General features: G+C 32.7%; 1 protein-coding gene across 5 annotated transcripts; it reads left to right on the forward strand.

Moving 5' to 3' along the window:
* Positions 1 to 515: 515 nt before the first annotated feature.
* On the forward strand, positions 516 to 19,989 carry LOC119833774 (glutamate receptor ionotropic, kainate 2). 5 transcript variants are annotated; one of them, XM_038357945.1, is made up of 19 exons: positions 516 to 783; positions 5,007 to 5,083; positions 5,493 to 5,648; positions 6,089 to 6,273; positions 6,619 to 6,776; positions 7,728 to 7,869; positions 8,236 to 8,403; positions 8,472 to 8,492; positions 8,703 to 8,855; positions 10,765 to 10,983; positions 11,780 to 12,030; positions 13,145 to 13,324; positions 14,340 to 14,477; positions 15,227 to 15,425; positions 15,551 to 15,782; positions 16,847 to 16,962; positions 17,411 to 17,566; positions 18,336 to 18,344; positions 18,423 to 18,569. In XM_038357945.1, exons 2-19 carry the CDS (start codon positions 5,008 to 5,010, stop codon positions 18,567 to 18,569), a joined length of 2,706 nt encoding a protein of 901 aa, XP_038213873.1. In that variant the 5' UTR covers positions 516 to 783; position 5,007. The 5 variants fall into 5 exon arrangements, with proteins under 5 accessions (XP_038213873.1, XP_038213878.1, XP_038213876.1 ...); XM_038357950.1 differs by lacking the exon at positions 516 to 783 and adding an exon at positions 18,142 to 18,168 and having other exon boundaries at positions 5,008 to 5,083; positions 18,423 to 18,486; XM_038357948.1 differs by lacking the exon at positions 516 to 783 and adding an exon at positions 18,142 to 18,162 and having other exon boundaries at positions 5,008 to 5,083; positions 18,423 to 18,484.
* The last annotated feature ends 1,704 nt before the right edge of the window (positions 19,990 to 21,693 follow it).

Below are 21,693 nucleotides of genomic sequence, written 5' to 3' on the forward strand. Positions count from 1 at the left end.
CAACCAAAACAAGTGCTTAGTGTTACAGATACAAATTTTATTTTGCAGATTGTAGGTAAAAAACAATGGAAATTCTCACCAGTTTATTGACCCAAGGCCTCAATGTAGTGATATAAAAGTTGAGGTTCGTTTAAGAAAATGAATTGCACAACACTATCGAACACGCAAGCAGTCTTTTAAATGTTAAAATGACCTATGAATTTTATACAATTCTGTTTCCTCATTGATATAATTATATCTGTCCTCTTTAGCAGCAAATTTGACAGGGCAAAAAATTACAAAGAACCTCATCATTAATAATTTACTCGGTATTGATCTAAGTAGGCCAACTGCTAAGCTCTTAGTATCAATAGTAGATTCTTTACATTAAAATGGAAATCATTAAAATATTTCCCTTTAAAGTAATTTAATAAACCCAGAATTCGGTCTTGGAGCCTTAGAATGGCAACCGGGAAGGGTGTCGGCGCGCATGCTCCGTAAGGCTTCCACGCGTTGCCCCGCCAGCCTAACGACGCCAACCTCGCGGGCGGCCGTCCCTACCGGCCTATTTACTTCCAAATTCATTCACGATTCGAATTTTAATCGATACCCACTCGATCATAATAATCAAATCGAGTTAATCACATAACAACTACGCTAATCATTCAACCCCTGAAATTGACTCCGTTTTAATTAAAACGATTTTTCCTTTTCTGTGATTGGTGTTTGTGAAGTGTTTTAATATGAACGTAGCTCAATGAAATCATTATGAAGCGATGAATTTACAACCGATTAATTAAACAGGTACGTATTTACAAAATACATTTTATTAAACGCGATTTTGTTCTGTAAAACTAAACGCACGACCTTGTTAATGTCAATGCTGTTTACTTTATTAAATTAGTGTTTTAACGTGTGTTAAGTTATGTTAAGAGCAGAGACTACGTTTGTGAAATAAAATCTAAGTCAGTGTTATTAGAAATGTTTTTAGTATCGGGGATTGAACGCAAAATTAGAGCAATAATAAAGGCTATAGTAGCTGAGCTCCCACGCTTAGATGTGATTGATTTGATCGTTGTTGTAACAGTAGAAGCAAGCGAGGTATTTGTACGAATAAGTAAGTACTCCAACGTCAAAAGTTATAAATACTTCCTATTCAAAATCTGTTACACGTGCGCCTTATAGTATTTGCAATATAACATTATTTAAACCACAAATTATAAACTAACTAAATAAGTTGCTTGCTATGGACTTTAGAGTATCGGATTATGTGAAATGCGATACTTTATATCACGAACAAAATAATAAACGGATAAAGCGGATATTAGCGTAAAATAATCAACAATGTCCCTTATGCATTATTTATTTCTGTAACATTTTAATTTCAATTTATAAAAAGGTTTGCACCCGTTACTTAATGAATAAAATCTTAAAGTTATTTAGAAAAGGGATTTCACATTTATCTAATATAATTAAAGAACACAATAGACTACTAAAAACGTTAAGCAAAAGATATGCTGTAAATAAGAACGAAGAGAAGCATTTAAAAATAAAGTTAAATCACCGTTTCAAACATATTAATTTTTAATCAATATTGCGTATTGCAGATTGACCTTTTATTTTACTTGATTGTACGTATAATCCTTACTTAAAATCTTTATATAATTAGTAAAAATTATATGCGAAATTAAAGGTTGCTTTGTTTGTACGCGGTATAGACGCGGTATAGTAATTATTGATAATTACGAGGAAAAACAATAAAATATTCAACATTCTAAAGGAGGAGTCCAATTTGAAGCCTTTATTTACATCTTGAATTATTTTCGACACCCACGACTTATTCATGTTAACACGATCCTTGTGAGTTAGAATTTGCATTTATTTATGAGCGTATAAAGTATTTGTATAACTTACGATGTTTTACACCGCCTACATTACACATGCTTTTGTTTTATTCAGTTACGTGTTTTTTCATACGTATATCACAGAACAAAAAAAACCGTGCTTAACTTAATTAATGAAAATAATAAAAATAAACTTCTTTTTACTATATTCATTTTATACCAGCCGGTCGTCCCGGATTCCCTCGCGTTGATTCGGGATAGAAACAAATTAAAATGACATGACACTCACAGATAACGTTGCTCTGTTCGGTCAAAGAATCTTTAAAGTTGCTTCAGTAGATCGAGAGATCACCCCCTAACACCAAACCCACAAATTAACAAACTTAATATATGTATAATTTAGGTACTTCGTAACATTATTATAGCTTAACGTATACATTACAAAGTGATGATGATCAAAAGCTCAGATTTTTTATAACAATTAAGACAAGGAAACTTGAGGTTAGTTATACATAAAGGAGAAAGCTTACAATCTAAGATTTAATGCTTTCATTAGGTTGTCGGAATAATAAATTATCAATTAAATTTAAAATCTCGTAAGTCTTTTGTGATCTCACATTTCATTTGACAAAATACATTTTAGACAGGTATCATTGACGGGATTTATTTTAATATAAAACATATGATATTGTGATGTGGTTATATTATTAATTTCTCTTATAATTAATCATTGCAAGCGAAATTTATATAATTCGCGAATCAAGCGATTTTTTTTTGTATTATACTTTTAAACATAACGCGTTTTCTTTTCCATTGTTATCATTGATTAGTTATTACTTCTATAGAAACTTAACTTAAAAGTGCCTTTCAGATCGTAAAAATGTTTGGGAATCAGCTCGACGCTGTAGAGTTTCCCTGATCAATATTTTCTTGTGTTGTATTACAGAATACAGATATGCCAATATTATACGATTTACCTACAGCCTTAACTACCAATTCATTTGTAAGTAACAATTAGCTAACTACATAATTTTAATAATCGTTCCAAAAAGCTAGATCTATTCGACTACACCTATTACACTCTACAAGAGAAAAACTAAGTCAGGGTAGTGTTTCGTGCTGACCTGACTTAGTTTATAATGATTCCTTATCTTATACCTATATAACAGTAATTCCGATTACTTAAATCATTTATAACACAACGGAAAAACATTCAGAAATGCAAAATAGATTTTTCGTCAATTTTGCTTGTTTGAATTGATATCTGGCTACTGGTAAGGCCGTCTTTGGCATTTGCGTCTTCAGACTCAATTCGAAAATTCAAGCGATTTATGGTGCGATGCATGAGTAATGTTTCTTGTGACTAAATAAACCAATTCGAGAGAGCTACTCTCCCGGACGTCGGGCAAGGGAAATTTGCAGTAGCCAATTCGGAGTCGCCCTACTGTCTTATCTTTTTTCTGTATGCGGGAACTCTGAATCATACTTCATCGCTTGATTTTGAAAGTAGCTATGGCTTGGCGCAATCCTTGAAGCGAAGTAATGGTGAAATTTATTAGAGTATTCCGATGTCTCTTTTTGCGTAGGCTTTTGCACCTAACATAAAGCGCCGACAAACTCCATCCCACCACCTGCCCTATTCAATGCAGACGAGTTTTGTTTGATTAATGTGGTCAAGCTACATAGCCTGAAATCTAGGACATTCTGGTTAGTGATTTTGTTTAGACATGTAATCAAAAATAACTCCTGCGGGGTCGACAATATCGATTGTGGTATGCCACTAGTTGAAATTTTCAGATTTTGCTACTTGGGTTCAACCGTGTATAACAAATGTGTCTCTCGCTAAACTGCACCTCGAAATACGTATTGCAAGGCGTCTATTAAGGGTTTAGGAAGCTTTATGCCAAAATATGTCAAAAAAAAAAACATCTTACTATTAATACGAAGATATAAGGCTGATATCGTATACAAAATAAAAACGTCGCTTAAAATATTCAAATGATTAAATATCTAATATATAAAATTCTCGTGTGACAGTTTTCGTTGCCATACTCCTCCGAAACGGCATGACCGATTTTGATGAAATTCTTTTGTTTATCCGGTATCTATGAGAATCGGCCAACATCTATTTTTCATCCCCCTAAATGATAAGAGTAAGGGAGAACAGCGTTTGCCGGGTCAGCTAGTAAATGTATAAAAATCAAGTGAAAAACATACACAATCCTATACTTTAATTAATCCGGGCCATGATCGACACTTTAATTTTAAATCGTTTAACATTGGTGCCAAGACACTGATAAAACTGGCCAAAACAAGCTACACTTTACCACAAAAGCTTTTTATCAGTCCTCTGTCAGGAAAAAGCTGTACATTGCCAATTTGTATTTTGTCAGATAACTGTAATATAGCTACAGATGCTGCCAAAAACCAATTACCTTATTCAAATTTGACCTTTATGTTGACAATTAAACCCAAAGGGAGCTAATATCAGTTGGAAAAAAAAAATATAAAAAAAAATTATATGAAGAAAATATGAAGCCGTATCATTTAAACGTACTGTCTTGTACTGCACGTATATTTATGGGACAATTTTTATTAATGTATAACTTTTGTAATGATTGTAGTTTTGAACCCCTATCATATTTTATTATTATATGCACAAATACTATATTTTTAATTTTTCACAAAATATTTCATTATTTTGTCTAACTTACTACAAATTATTTTATTATTTTGTAGTTCTACTTAAAAACACAGCAGCAGCAAGATGTGACAGTGAGCTTGTGATAAATACCAAAATAACCACGTGGACGAAGTCGCGGGCAACAGCTTGTTAGGATTAAACCCAAGTTTAGACATAAGCATGTTTACCAAGTTGTTTTAATATAGTTAATTTGAAATTTGTACTTGTAGTCTGTCTTTAACTAAAACTGACAGTTATTATTTTTGGACTGTAAGTCTATATTTTAATCAAAATAAACTTTTGTTTTTTATTTGTAATAATGCTTTTACTTGGATATAATAATAATTAAACATCAGCTAGTCTCATTTTCACCATCTGTGTTGAAAAAGTAGGTTTATTATCTTAGGGCATGCAAGGGTTAACAAATAATGCCTTCATATTGCTTGACTGAAATAAAACTTCGGTTATTGTAAAAGTTTTTGTTTTTATCTGTGTTACAGAATGAGAGGAGCGAAGGCAGTTTTTCTCATTTTGTTTTTCGGCCACCTCTCAGCGCTGCCTGATACAATACGAATTGGTAAGTCTACTTATTCTATAGTTCGTTATTTTTTTAACATACAACATTAATAGGTTACGTGGTAATTTTTTTTTAATACATTATAATTTCTACGTTTAAGTCTTATGAAAACATAGTAGACTTCAATTTTTAGCTTAATATGCCGAATTCTTATTGTCAGACAGAAGAAGAAAAACCGGCGCCAACCTAATACTAACTAATACACATTTCACAAACATTTTAACTAATGAATGAAATAACAGTTAAGACGAGTTTTTATTGCGCTCCGTAACGCGGTTTCGCCATTCAATTATTCTTACTTGTTATACACAATTGTTTCATTCCAATTAAACTTGTATTTTACATTTTCTCGCATTTAAGATATTCTTGTTAATTAATTTTCGTGTTGTAAGTGACATAATTGTAACAGGCGGTCTATTCCACCCCGAGGATGATAAGCAAGAAGTTGCGTTCCGATACGCCGTGGAAAGGGTTAACGCGGACAGGGCTGTGTTGCCTCGAGCGAAATTACTCGCTCAGGTAGAAACAATATCGCCTCAAGACAGTTTCCACGCGTCTAAAAGAGGTTCGTACGATACGTAAATAAAACGTAGCAGACTTCGGTGTAAGCTCAATTTTCTTTTTGTGTTACTTTAATAGCTTTTATATAACTCTCGTCTGGGACGTGTGTTGCTTAAATTCTAGGAGAAACTTTAATTTAACAAAAGATGGAAACGGGATTGGACCTGAAAATTATAGCGTATGACATATGTTTGTGTGTAGTTAGTATGTGAAATGTGTTACGTCGTCTTCGTCTTAAGATTTTCTGAATGTGTGAGCGTAGATTCTACAGGAAGTACATGGCTTAATGAGATAAAACTATAAGAAAATAATGTATACATACTAATTTACTTAATTATTTAATATAGAGTTAAAGTTATTATCATTTAAATAAAATAATTAACCATAGGCGGTATATAAAAAAGAAAAATTAAAATCCTGCAATACTTGTATGTATTGGTATAGTATGCCACCTCCTACGAAGTGGAGTGGCAGCTATCTTCGGACCACAATCGGCACCCGCGGCGGCGCATGTCCAGTCCATATGCGATACAATGGAACTACCACATTTGGAGACCAGATGGGATTATAGAACGAGGCGGGAGTCCTGTCTCGTCAACTTGTACCCGCACCCAGCTGCACTTAGCCGCGTGAGTGACTTTCAAGAAGCTATATTTCCCTGGTACATCGTTACCCAACAATGTTCTCAAATTCAGCGACCTGCAAATGCTTGAAACAAAAAGTAGCCTAGAATATTCTTTGTCAAATATCTGTCAGAAAATTACCCGTCATAATCGTTTGAGCCGAGTCAAGAGTTCTATATTAGGCGGAACCGACAAAAGTTGAAAAAAAAAATTGGTAGATGTATCATGTACCGTATAAATCAACGTTATATGTATTAAGTAATAAGCAGTTATTTCAATAATACAAAAAACATTATATTTTTTTATGTTTAGGTATTCGGTATAGACATATCAATGCAATGTTTCTTATAGGCATACGTAGACCTCGTCAAAGCCTGGGGATGGAAGTCGTTCACAATAGTTTACGAGAACAGCGACGGTCTAGTTCGCCTGCAGGAATTACTGAAAGCCCATGGGCCATCCGAACTGCCGGTTGCGGTTAGACAACTGCCCGATTCTCATGACTACAGGTTAATTAACATGTTGATTAGTAATTTATGGTTTAAGTTTAATTTTGGTAGAGATAATACATAAATAGAAATTACATAAATTTCCGTAATTTATTTTTTGTGAGTTAAACATCAAAAAATAATTGGTAATTGTTTGGCATTGGTAATTGTTTAGCGTTACGAATGTTGTAAAGCGTTTCATATAAAAGTCTCAACTCATATTTGCAAATATTGTCTTCTATTTCTAGTATTTTTTCTTAATATTGAGTTCTTGTGTCATTCTTATATAATTTAAATAATATATAATTTTCAATTATATACACACAACACATTGCACAAATAGAAGGCATGATTTAAAACCCAATTACTCCAAATTAATATAAATATTCATTATTATTTGTGAATATCTATGCCACGAATTCCAATATCTACAATTGCGAGAGCTGGCGTTGTCTCTCTCGAGACCTATTATGATTTGCCTTAACTACCTCCTAACATCTCAATGAATTACAATATTACGCGGTACACTGATTTGAATATTATAACAACATTAACTAAAATTTATTGTATCGTAACATTGTCTTCAAAGCAATTAAAAGTGATTTACTGATTCGTATTTAGGCATTTCAAATAGTCTAGTCATATACAATATGACATGTTCAATATACATAATAATCGATGGCTTAAACATCAGCCAAAATGCTTATTTCGAAATTGTTTCTACACACGATATAACTGAACGTCGAACAATTACTTTCAATACCAATTTCGCAGAGAAATATTCATAGAAAAATTACGAATACCAATGGAATAATCTAACAAATAGATTTTATTCGTGAGTGCGTTATTGCGATTCATCGACACAATGAGGCCCGAACTCATTTTATCCCCACATTTGCTCAATAAATCTGAAATAAACATGTTATTGTTGTTTCTTTTCTCACTTGCGGAAAGCTATCGTTATTTTTGTAGGCCACTTTTGAAACAAATAAAGAACTCAGCGGAATCCCACATTGTACTCGACTGCGCCACTGAGAGGATCAGGGATGTTTTACAGCAAGCGCAACAGATTGGAATGATGTCGGATTATCACAGTTACCTCATCACGTCTTTAGTAAGTTTACTTATTGTTTTCGAACTTTGCTTTAGTACTCTTGGCTTTAAAACTCAGTAGATTAGGCTGATTTTAAATGCGGTCTTAAATATGTATTACACGATATAAGCATATTAATGTTTTTAATCGTGCGTTTTGCTAATTATTTAGCTGTTATTTTGCTCGAGGCTTAACTCATTAACAAAATATATGTTTCATATCAATGTAGACCAGTCACACATTTAACGAGTATTCATGAAAGACCATTCATACTATGTTCCTATTCAAAAACGTAATTTATGTTTCAAATGTGCCAATACGGAACACTTTATTGTAAATAATTTCATTATTTGAGTTTGATACTGAATATATTATAATTGTATTTAGGATTTACACAGCGTTGACTTAGAAGAGTTTAAATATGGCGGTACTAACATAACAGCTCTAAGATTACTTGATCCAGAAAGACCCGAGGTACAAAGAGTAGTCAGAGATTGGGTTTATGATGAAGCGAGAAAGGGAAGGAAATTACAACTGGGACACACCTCGGCGAAGGTAATTTCGTTTTATAATCCTGTATTTGCTTACGTTCAGAGATTTAATATTGTATTGTTTGTTCGCAGGAAAATATGACTTTTATTAAGGTGAGTCCATTTCCCTCTTGTTAGTAATTTATTAATTTACAATAGTTAAAAAAAAAGTTAAATAAACAAAACGCGAGGGCAAAATAAATGACTACCCACATTTAACTAAACTGCAGTACCAATCTTGCTTAAAATATGCCTCGAGCGAACCTGTTGCTGAAAATTAGTATTCTTTGAGCGCAAGGTTAAATCTTGTATTTTTTCATGAAGACTGAAACAGCGTTGATGTATGACGCTGTCCATTTGTTCGCGAAAGCGTTGCACGACCTCGACACGTCGCAGCAAATTGACGTGCGGCCTCTCTCGTGCGAAGCGGAGGACACATGGCCTCATGGATATAGCTTAATTAACTATATGAAAATAGTGAGTACTACACGAATATAAATAAATGGTTGCCATTTCTTTGAGTAATTGATGCTCTAAAATAATGTGCTTTAAAGATTGGTGTGCGCCAGTGACAGCAACTTTGTGTAAAATTATACGTTTATAAAACGTATTTTACAGGTTTATATATTATAAAAAAGGTATTTCTTATTACTCTATGAATGTAATTCGGTGTGTAGAACAGGTTCGTGATACCTGGATGGTTTTCATTATAAATAAATCTTCGCAAGACCTTGCGTGAGTGCTTTAGTATCTACGTTTTTTTCATTCTTACACGAATTTTTAATCTGTACCAAAAGTGATTTATTGAGGGTCGTAAGACATCTTTTATCTTTACACTAAAAAGATTATACTAGGCTTTTGGGAAACTTATAAATATTCGCAACAGAGAAACCTATATTAACTCTCAATCTTAAACTGTTAATTATAATTTCATCCGTATTTTATCATAAGCTGACAAATTATTTCCCAATATATTGATACAGATGTCATAAAATTGCAATAATTGTAAGTTGAGAATAAAATAAGTAATTGATATATTATACATACCTGCATACATTTATATATTTATATTGTATATTACATTTCTATATTCTATTAATATTTACATTCATATGAACATACCTTGAAAGCGTAAGTGTCAAAAACAAGGTGCCGCTAGAATATTATGTAAATTCGGTTTATCACCCTACTTTTATACGAATCGTATTTTATGAGCTTGTATTTAAATTTCCTTTTGTTTTAAAGTATTATAAATCTTGAAAAAAAATCGCAATTATACAAGCAAAACATATATTTAAACTTTGAAATCTATGTTACCAAATGTACTTTATGAAATCATAACAAAAACTAATATCAATTATATTTTTAACACGCGTACAATCCCTAATTATGAGCAAAGTGATAATTAAGCTTCAAATATTTAAAATACGAAACACCATTTCGGTTTATTTTAATTATCGCATTCGCTAAAGCATATACAGAATTGTGTTTAATTTAATAACCACGTTTTATGATTTGTATTTCCATCCTATAGATATGAAACATATCTTGCTCCTTTCATAATGAATGAAAACTTTCCTCGAAACATTCACGATGTTTTAATCTTCCTGGTTGCTAATGTTTTGTTATTATGGTATGTACCCTGTCCTATTTATAACATGTCGTGTAAAACTAATGATGGGCATTAGTTTTGACCACATCTTGAATGAACTAACCCCTTTGAAGCAAAACGGTCAAATTAATACAACATATGTATTATATATCTGTTATATTTAAGGACTGAAATTTTATAAAAATAATATAATTGCATGTAGATACATAATATTAACAAATGTTCTAATTGCTTTTGAATTGCCATTTTTCATTTCGTTGAATGCTAAGTTCTAGAATAAAATATTAAGATTCTAAAGGAGAACTTATAAAAACTTCTATTATATTTTAGTAAAAATAATAAACATCACACAGGATATTTAAATTTACTCATATTCACATCACATGGTACTTAATTACTGTATAGAATATAACATATCCAAATTCATCAGATGATGGAAAAAGATAAAAACCCCTGTCCTTTTATCAACATTTTGCATTAGCGATTCAGTCCAGTGGTGTGATTCATAGGAGAAGTGTTATTATTCATAATATATAATAATCTTTCCATCTTTGCTTCCCTTTTTACTATAAATTTTCCGCTATAAACGTGATATGAAATTTTATTACGCATTTAAAATCACTACGCAGTACGCACAAAAGACATAAACCACAAGATGCCCCAATACGCACTCAAGATTTATCAGATTATATTTTGTTATAGGTATTACAATATATTTTAAGATTTTTCGTTAAAAGTTTCATACTAAAAATTTTCATTCCATTCAACAAACAGGTAGAAATGAAAGGTTTAACGGGTGTTATAAAGTTCGATCATCAAGGTTTCCGCAGCGATTTTACCCTTGACATAATAGAGCTGACGAGGGATGGCCTACAAAAGGCTGGGACGTGGAATGCATCTGAAGGCGTCAACTATACAAGGTCTTACGGCGATAACCAGAAGCAAATCGTCGAAATACTCCAAAACAAAACGCTCATCGTAACTACAATTTTGGTAAGAAACAATTTCGGTGCTACCTCATCCACTGAAACATTTTATTGCACCCCTGTGTCACACTAAAATGAAATTAGCCCAGCTAACAGATAAATTCACACAAAATTTCAGAGGAAAGTAGAAAATTATTTAAATCAAACGGTATTTAATGTGTAGGTATGCGTTGTCCACTTATTAGAGGTACGTGCTTTGCTACAATTTGGAGTTTGTAAAACTGCGATTACGTTAATTTTTATGTAGCTTGACGCAATGTGGGAAAAGATAAATGAGATAAGTTTGATAATTTTTGTTTATGCAGACACGTTTGGGTATCTAACGTTTTCAGCTGATAAGCACTAGATTCTTAATAAATACTTATGTTATATTTATATTTATAAAAATAAAAAATTAGTTTATTAAAAGCAGTTAGAAAGATCATTTCCTAAGTTATCCTTAGGTTAAATAAAATAATATTTTGCTTAAGATATATTTCTCATGCGATAATATGAATCTTAATGAAATTCTTATATTGTTATGGAGGTAATTTATTTATTTATTTTTGTAATACATTTCCTTTTACTGCATGATTAAAATTAGTTGAGTATCATTCAATTACGAACATAATTTCGATATTAACTCGAAATTGTAAAGAGCGGACGTTTTCGAGGTTCGGCAGAGATTTAATAAAATAAAATGTTAAATATTAAACACCCAATATATTTATAAACTATAAAAATCTTATCTAGAAACTATAAACGGCGTATATCAACAATAAACAACGATATAATCGCACTAAATTCTCACATCGATTCCCTAGAGCGCACCCTACTGCATGAGGAAAGAGGCGAGCGAGAAACTGACCGGCAACGCACAATTTGAGGGTTACGCAATCGATCTAATTCACGAGATTTCAAAAATCCTTGGCTTCAATTACACATTCAAGCTCGCTCCCGATGGTCGATACGGCTCGTTCAATCGTGAGACCAAAGAGTGGGATGGGATGATACGAGAATTGCTGGAACAACGGGCTGATTTAGCGATCGCTGACCTTACAATCACGTATGACAGGTAATTCAATAATGTTTTGATATATTGAACTGGAATTCAATTTTAGTATAATGGCGAAATTGTGGATTGAACTAGGCGGGAAATACATTTATGGAAATTGTTGTTGCGTTGGATTGTTGCTTTGTTGTACTGGAAGAATATATTTATAATTTCAGACAGATAATGAAAATTGTATACATTTTATTACATAACAGTTTCTAAAAAACATCTTGGATAATTTTAACATATTTCTAAACATTTTAAAAGATAACGTTGCTTTAAATTTCTATGCTACATGTGGCATTAAAAGAAATGTTGACGAAGCAAAAATCTAGTTAAAGTAACGCAGCAAATGTGCAGCATGTTAATGAAATATCATCTAAGTATTTACAAAAAACTTTTGTAGTCGCATTACTATACGTCTTCAGATATTGTGAAACTCTTTGAATTTGTCATCATGTTTCAAGTTAACTCCGAGGTTCATTAATTTAACTGCTTCGGGCTACACGTTAATGCACATGTCTGGGTCTATGTTAATTTCCTCTGGTGGAATGTTATCACGTGTTTGTTTAATTATTTAATTTAAAGAGTTCATATTTTTAGCTTCACCTTGCGAAGTAATATTGCTGTGTAGGGAAAGTATTAGGCATTATAACAATAAGATCACGAGTATGACTACGTTCTTGTCACAATAAACGTTGATTAAATATTCCACAAAGTAAGGTTACATGTGTAACGATTGAAATTTCATATCATACATACATGGTTATACTTGTTGGTATTTGAGAACGCAACCATTATTTTGTTCAATTTATGCTAATTGTAAATGTTAGGTTGGCAACATTTATTTTCTCTCTTCTTTGTGATCTGTGGCTGATAAACTGTTGCGTAAAATCTTTTTCAATACAATATCTATTTTCATCGGATTCTAAATCAGTTTAATTTAATCATCCACATCTAAAAATCATCAATACTTATGTTTATGAGTATTTTTAACTGTTAAGTTATACCCTATACCCTATAACCTATCGCACATACCCTATACCTTATAACCTATCGCACATAGATGCGTCTGTTTCTAAAATGTTTTAACTTGTCCTTAGAACTAATAATATAAACTGTTTCATTATACCAGAGAGCAAGTCGTAGACTTCACGATGCCGTTTATGAACCTCGGTATATCTGTGCTCTACCGCAAACCAATCAAGCAGCCACCAAATCTCTTTTCCTTCCTCTCCCCTCTGTCTTTGGACGTCTGGATCTACATGGCAACTGCGTACTTGGGAGTGTCCGTTCTTCTATTTATACTTGCAAGGTAAGATAGTCGTTAAGGAAATTTAAATTTTAGAATAATGTCAATACCATTATAAGAATATAATAAGAAGAACATGTAGTAAGTTAATTAAATGTTCCAGCAGAGAGAAATACAACTAAAAGGCTTATTTTTGGAATTTATTGTTTGTGTTTTATGCAATTCACTATATTAATATCAACTGTAAAAAAGTGTTATTATCAAAGCACGTAGCGTAGTTTTATTCCAGTTAAAATTATTTTTTGTGTGTGTTTCAAACAATTCATTAGGTTCACTCCATATGAATGGCACCAATCTCGCACGGCAGACGGTGAAAAAATGGAGAATATATTTTCCCTTGCAAATTGTTTATGGTTTGCGATCGGCTCGCTCATGCAACAGAGCTGTGACTTTCTGCCCAAGTAAGATAAACCAATGGATCTCTTTGATATTAGATACAAACTTGTTGAATGCAAGATTGTTTCTGGTATTTTTATTTATGGTGACCACAGCGAAGTCCACAGGAGTGATGAGATCGGAAATACTAATGAAAACTGAAGTAAACCAACACAATAGAACAATATAGAACATTTTGGCAAGCAAGAGACCGAAATAAAAGCATATAAAGAAATCTATACAGATTTATAAACGAAATAGAAACTCGACTTTGTATGTCCTTAGAGATTAATTACATAAATTAATATCAAGATTACATTCTGACATATTTTACTAAATACGGCGTTGATATACAAAATTCATTATCCCAGTAATATTTCTTGAAAGATGCTATTAAAGTAACAACGAAGGTTTCCTTGTTACTTATTTTAAATTAACGTAAATATTTCATAATTTCAAAAGTATGCTACCGTTCTTTTTATGCGAATGCCCATCTGCAATAGAGTTTATACATTCACAAATTCCATTTGTTTGACGTTCATTCAAGTATACCTGCGTATAACAGACACCGCGATCAGTCGAAGTCCTCCGTAACACGTCTGATACGGAGCTTCAGTGAATGACGGGGTATATTTGGGCGCAGGTTCAGTCCGTACGAGTGGGACAGTCCCCGGAACTGTGTTGACGAGCCGCCAGTCCTGGAGAATCAGTTCACACTGTTGAACTCGCTATGGTTCACCATTGGATCATTGATGCAGCAAGGTTCGGATATCGCACCGAAGTAAGTCAACTGGAAAATCTATGCCAGAAATCACCGCACTACGAAATTGAATTCACAAAGGCTCAAAAAAATGAACAACTTCCATTCAATTCAAAGTACTTCGTTAAACTAATTAGTTACAAAGCGACCACAGCCCTTTGTGAATTTCAAGTTTCGGTGGCCGCTTAGCGACCAATTTAAATAGAAGCGTGTTGGCGATTTCAACTATCCCAGGTTTTTGCTAGATAGTTAAACAGTTTGTTATTTAGTTGCTAATTGATTTTGAGGAGGAAAATAAAGTTCTCGCACCACAGTGCTTCTGTAGTATCCATAGCTTGCTGCATCAAAATAATAATTGTTAAATAAATCAATGTTGTTGTATTTTCTACCTCTGTGTTCGTGGTGTTAGTAAAAGCTCATAATTCCAGTAGCTATGAAATTGTGTTCAGATAATAGATTAACTTCTGCTAACAATCTTCTGATGTAGTTGAAAGCTTGAGTATCTAGTTCAAACATTGCTATTAAATTATGAAATAATTCTCTTGAGGTAAGTTAGGGATGCATTAAAATATAAAATAACTATAACAATCTTTTTCACATTTTAAAATACTATCTTTGAGATAGTACTACCTACCTGTATATATGTATATATATGTCTTCTCACACTTCGTCAAAGGTTATTAAAAGTATTTATATTCCTATTATATAAGAAAATGAGTGATGATACATTAAACAATGGATTATTAATACTCACCACTTTATCAAACCAGAGCTGTTTCGACTCGTATGGTGGCTGGCATGTGGTGGTTCTTTACATTGATTATGATATCTTCGTACACTGCTAACTTAGCAGCTTTCCTTACTGTGGAAAGAATGGATTCGCCAATTGAAAGTGCAGAAGATCTAGCTAAACAAACCAAAATAAAATATGGAGCGTTGAAAGGAGGTTCTACAGCTGCATTTTTTAGGGTATGTATGATATGATTTATAACTTTAGCATGAATGTGTTTTATTCATTTTGATTTAAAATAAATTCTAATATTCCTACAAGCAGGTTATTTTACAAAATCTATACTATACCATTGTTACTATAGGACTCAAATTTCTCTACGTACCAACGAATGTGGTCATTCATGGAATCTGCGAGACCTTCGGTATTTACGAGCAGCAATAAAGAGGGGGAGGAAAGGGTCATGCGTGGGAAAGGGTCGTATGCATATCTAATGGAATCCACTACCATTGAATACGTTGTAGAGAGAAACTGTGATTTGACGCAAGTTGGTGGAATGTTGGATTCAAAGGGATATGGAATAGCGATGCCGCCTAGTGAGTTTCTTCACTTCGTTTATACTATTCTACGTTTGTAATAGTTAAAGGTGTTTGTTGCAAATAATGGAAATCAATTTGAAAATTGAATAAAATTGTTATTTTTTTATTAGATTAGATTCATTGTTAATCCACTTTGTACTGTGAGGAATAACAACCTTGTCGCTTTACCTACTTAAAATTCCTGTGTAGAAATGGATTTCCATTTTATTCCAATATATTTTATTAGATTTTATTCCCTTTTTCTTGAATATTCTGAGTATTTTGTTCGATTCCCAAGTTAGAATAGATAAATACGATTTTATAGGAAGAAAAAATCCGTGAAGGAATGCCCATTTCTGATGATCTCTTTAATTGACCATCAGCTCAACAAGTGCTTTAGTAGGTAATTTATTTTATTAAGATTTTATTCAGTTAAATTATGTACTAAATAACATCTTCTTTAAAATACTAATTACAAATTCAATACCTTATTCTAAAGAAAAGTATTCTCTTATGTTTTATTCTCTAAACATTTTGCGACAGAATCAACGCATTACAATTTATGAAAAACATTTTGCGCGTGTACACGACTGACCCCGTTAATTTAGGCGTATCGTCTCACGGAATAACTAATATCATTTTTTAATATACACGCAAAAGTGTTCTTGATTTTTACGACACAATTATCCGTCAATAAATCGGATCAATTCATTGAGGTATGCACTTCTATATATGCTTTGGGTACCCAAAGAAGACTATTCTTATCTCTTGGTTTACCTCAGAATTAACAGAAGTAATAAAACATGAAAGTAATAGTAGTAGTTTATGAATATGCTAATGATATAACTTGTTAGTCAGTATTATAAAAGAGCCCTATATTTAACAGAAAAAGCCTTTCCTCATTACAGTCGTCTTGTTCTTTACAAATTGAACGATTAATAACGCGCCTCTATTACAACAAACAACAATTATTAATATATCACCTTATCTACAAAATGAAATCCACAAACGTCCTCAAACGCTACACGAAAAACATGCAAGAGCTTATTTCGGTCATTAAATATAAACTTTTCACTTTGTAGATTCGCCATACCGTACCGCTATAAGTGGCGCTGTTTTGAAACTGCAAGAAGAAGGGAAACTGCACATATTGAAAACAAAGTGGTGGAAGGAGAAACGCGGCGGCGGCTCTTGTAGAGTACGTTCATGTTAGGCTTTTACAGCATGTTTACATGGCCTACAATCCAAAAGCCGTTTAGTTTTTAAACGCCAAAAACAGCATGAATTTTAATGATTGTGAACTCAAAATGTGCCATGATCTGAATAGCGGACGAAAATTTAAAGCAGTCTTTCATTGTGGTTGAATTATGCACTACCTCTTGCGGTGTGACGCCTTTGTTTGCCTTTTTCGGGATGCAAATATAGTTTACAATCTCCGGTAGCTTTTAGTTTGATGACACCTAAACCTAGTTTAAGCGTTAAATAACTGGCAAGGCTGTTTAATTTATAATATTCCAACAAAAAAATGTAGGCCTGAAGATAAAAATCTATGGCATTAAAAATTGTGTCAATAGGAATTCTTTAGAATTTTTTGAATTGTAAAAAGAAGCCCGTTTATTCACACAGTTTCAATGTTTCATAAATAGGACGAGACCTCGAAATCTTCGTCCACTGCCAACGAACTGGGCTTAGCGAACGTGGGCGGCGTTTTCGTGGTGCTGATGGGCGGTATGGGGGTCGCTTGCGTCATAGCCGTCTGTGAATTCGTCTGGAAGTCTAGGAAGGTGGCAGTCGACGAACGGGTAAGTTTCAGTATAACATTTTTTATAGGGCTCAAACTAGAGCGAGAAGTCAATGACCTTTTATTATTCAATATTGTTCCATTTTGTTTCATTAACTTTAATATATTTTTTATTGGTCTCTGAATTGTGATGTAATGATGATATATTGCGGAAAAGTTTTAGATTTTACTTTACATGTTATGTTGGATTATATATTTTTTTTAAAGTTTTACCATAATCATCATCATCATCATCATCATCATCTTCACCAACCTCTATACGTTCCTAATGCAGGAACAAGACTCTCGTAGGAGCTTAGGTCAATAATCCAGCAGCTTAGCCAAATGCGGGTTTACAAATGCTACATCTCGTTGAACTTTTCATTCTTCGGCATGCTGGTTACGTCACGATGTTTTCCTTCACCGTTACTTATAGTGGTGATGTTATCCAGCCACCACTGTAATTGATACTGGTCATTGAAATTGAAATAATTATTGAAATGGTGTTAAATAGTACTAACACCATTTAAATAATTATTATTTTAAAATTCGGAGTTTCGTCTTTTTTATTTATGTTAATATTTTGTTTTGTTCTAGGTTTATTTTTAAACGACATAGGTAAATGTATGTAACAGATGACACATTTTGATTGCTAGTGTTTTTGAGAGTGTTTCATAATTATTATACTACCCAAAACAGCTAGACAGTAGCGCCATTCTTTGATCTGTTGTACTTATATTTTCCATGATAAATACCCGGTTCTTATATTTTCATGCTACACTAATCAACAGAAGGAGGAGGTAAACTTTTTCTAAACGTTTACTTTATCTACTCGCCAGTATAAATTCTACTGCGTTCCGTTTACTTTGTCCGTTCAGGCGTCGCTATGCTCAGAGATGGCATCGGAGCTACGTTCTGCTTTGAAGTGTCCAAGTGGGGGGAGCGGAGGGGGCAGCGGGCCGCGGGAGGGGGCGGATTCCCCGTACTTGCACTATGGATTCAGTACTAAAAGTCAGCTCCACTAGCGAGCAGACCGTGCCTTCGCGCCCCCCAGTGACGTGTAGGCATGGGCTGATAACGTAACAAATTTAAACATTAAACTCAGGAAAATGGGAAAAATCGTAATGAATTTTTTATCGATTCGTCAATATCAAACTCGAGGATACTGGTTGACGGTCATTAATTTAATTCTCTCGCCTCTTGTATTAATCTGATGCGAAGATATTCTTAAATTAGTATGAATGATTAAAAGGTAACACTAAAACGTAAATTATTATAAACGACATGTTCAAACAGATTTATATTGTCTATTGAGTTTTATTATGTGCCAAATACATAATAGGAACGAAATATACCAAATAATATTATGTATCGTACAATGGGTGTTGCGTTTATGATCGCTTTTTACAAAAATTTACTTATCTATATACAACTACTGCCGTATTTCTGAGATCAGTGTAAATAATATAACTCATATCGAATAAATTAAGATACAATAAAATTGTTGTGACGTACGTATTTTAATATTTTTAGACTTAGATATGTTTTCGACTTCAAGATATACGTTAAATGAACTAAAACTTGCCAAATAAAGTTGTGCCAAATATTATGCAAGTTTGATGTAAATAGTAGACACATTTATCTGTAAGAAGTCATCTTCCATAATTGTAATTTGAAGCTGCTCATAGCTATTGTAAATATCATTTCATTCAAATAGATTATATCGAAACTGGTTTTAAAGAAATAAATCGAAGTGTTATTTGTACGTCTAATTACGCAATTATTAATTGAAAATGCTCACGTCGTGTTTTACAGCTCATTTACACTACATCCGACCAACCTCAATGACGTCATAAAAGCGGGTATAAATTTTTGTTTATTTCGGGTTACCGATTGATATTCAAGCGTTAGAGAAGTTAATATCCAATGTTGGCAATCAACATATTGTCAAAGCTACGAATAACAGTGTAATTTGATTTGGTTGCCAAATTTGATCGTTAATTCTGATTCTAATACGAAATTGGCCCGTCAAATTTGTAGCAAATTGCTTTTTTTATTGACCAATGAAATATTCAGGAGCGACTCTATTGAACAAAATAGCGTTTAGTTTTTGAAAAGGATCTCAAACAATCAGAAATCCTGGACAATATTGGTTTTCTGTATAATGTGATGTTATCGAAAATCTATCGAAAATCGTTGTAACCTCCAACATTGGGTCTTGCGATTAGTGTAAATGTGCGATATAAATAGAAATAAGTTTGAGGATAGAAATAAGATTTGTGTATTTAAAATTGACCACGGTAAAAGAATTATGGAATATATTAGATAATTCACAAAAACAACGGAAGATATAAAGCATTTGTGGCTAACAGCTCAACGTGTGCCAAAACATTCAGTCTACAGTCTTAATATATTTTGTAAGTTCATACGTAAATTGACTAAAATAATAAATCGTTTTACTTATATTGTGTTTTATTTTACTGTTTTATTTATGCATAGAACATAAACTCGTATGGAATTGTACAAATAAATTTCGTAATAATGACGTTTTATTGACAGCTATTTATTATATCTGTAGTCTGCCTACACAATACTGTTTTATTCAAATTTATTATCAAAATAACAGCCTGCTACTTTTCCAACGACGTAATTTGATATTTATTGAGACATTTGTAATAAAATATGTCCATAGAAAATATTTCTTAGGTGAATCCCTACATACTACTATAAATGCGAAAGTTACTCTGTCTGTTTCATCTTCACTAAACCATTCAACCGATTAAGATGAAATTTAGTATAGAAGTAGTTTGAGACCCGAAAAAGGACATATTACGATAGTTTTTTCACAGAAATCCCATGGAACGGGAACCATGCCTATAAAACACGGGACTGTCTTTTTCTTTGACTACACGAGTGACGCCGCCGGCGAATAGCTGCTTTATTGGTAAAAATACGTGACTCATTTCAAAAATAGTATCTTATATGCCACTTTAAGGAAGAGTAATCTTAATACTGTCATTTTTTACCAAAAGAGAGTATTCCTTTATTAATGAAAAGAAAGAAAACTGTACTTTTAAGTTAAAGCACTCTTAGGTTCTGGGTCATTACCCAGGTAATTAATTGTCTATCACAATTGATAAATGATTACAATTTAGGAATGTTTTCTTTGTAATACTTTCCAACAGTACTTTCCCTTTAAGTGGTATTTCAAATTTCCGATATGTTTTCAATACTCTATAAATTCTCAATTTAGCTTGTTGGTTACATAAGTCAATTAAATATACGTGGCACGTCGATGCAACTAACAACCCCTATAGTGTTATAACATCTAAGAATCGATAGTTAGCCACACTCAAAATTGATTACTCTGAAAGCACTTAACACGTATATCGAGTTTATATTCACTAACTAATATTACTTCACTTCAACTAAAATTTATCATATCTCCGTTCCTATAAACTGTACACCCCACTCTAGCTATATCAAGTAGGTCTGATGAGTTACGTGTCAAAAACACAAAACAGCAATCCGATTAACTTTAATACTGACGCAAAAAAGCTTGCTTATTTGGCAAACTCCCGTGAGTAATATGGACGGATCTTGTTAACGAATTCCATGTTTTGCCGACCAGGGCTTGTAACGTTTAATATTGTTTGAATTATGCCTCCACACGCTTGATAGAAGGTGGTTACAGTAAATGCGTTTATATATACCAACTCTTGACACGTCAGTTATAACGGCGGATATTAAACTGTAATTCTCATGAGTGTAGTTCGTATGTATTGCTTTTTATTCCGTTTTATTCCATGATTAATGTTTTCCTATTTGAGAGCTCAAATTTGTTTACGTGTTCTCATTCGTTCACCGCTTTTTCTCAATAGTTATTGATTTCATGGGAAAGTGGAAAATCTGATAAAGAAGTCCAGAAAGGACATATTTTAGTTAGCTGGTAATAGGATGAGGATCATTTATTCTTGTTCTATATTTATTCAAAAATATGAAGTATTTAGATAAAAAAAATCTCCAATCAATATATCTAATTATAAAAAAATAGTTAATTATATATTATACACATGGAAAATGTACATATTATACACTTTTTGTTATAATCCGATGTTTAGGTATAATTTACAAGGTTAAATTTCGTAT

This window comes from Zerene cesonia, chromosome 18 (genome assembly GCF_012273895.1).
Source record: "Zerene cesonia ecotype Mississippi chromosome 18, Zerene_cesonia_1.1, whole genome shotgun sequence".
NCBI classification, from domain to species: domain Eukaryota; kingdom Metazoa; phylum Arthropoda; class Insecta; order Lepidoptera; family Pieridae; genus Zerene; species Zerene cesonia.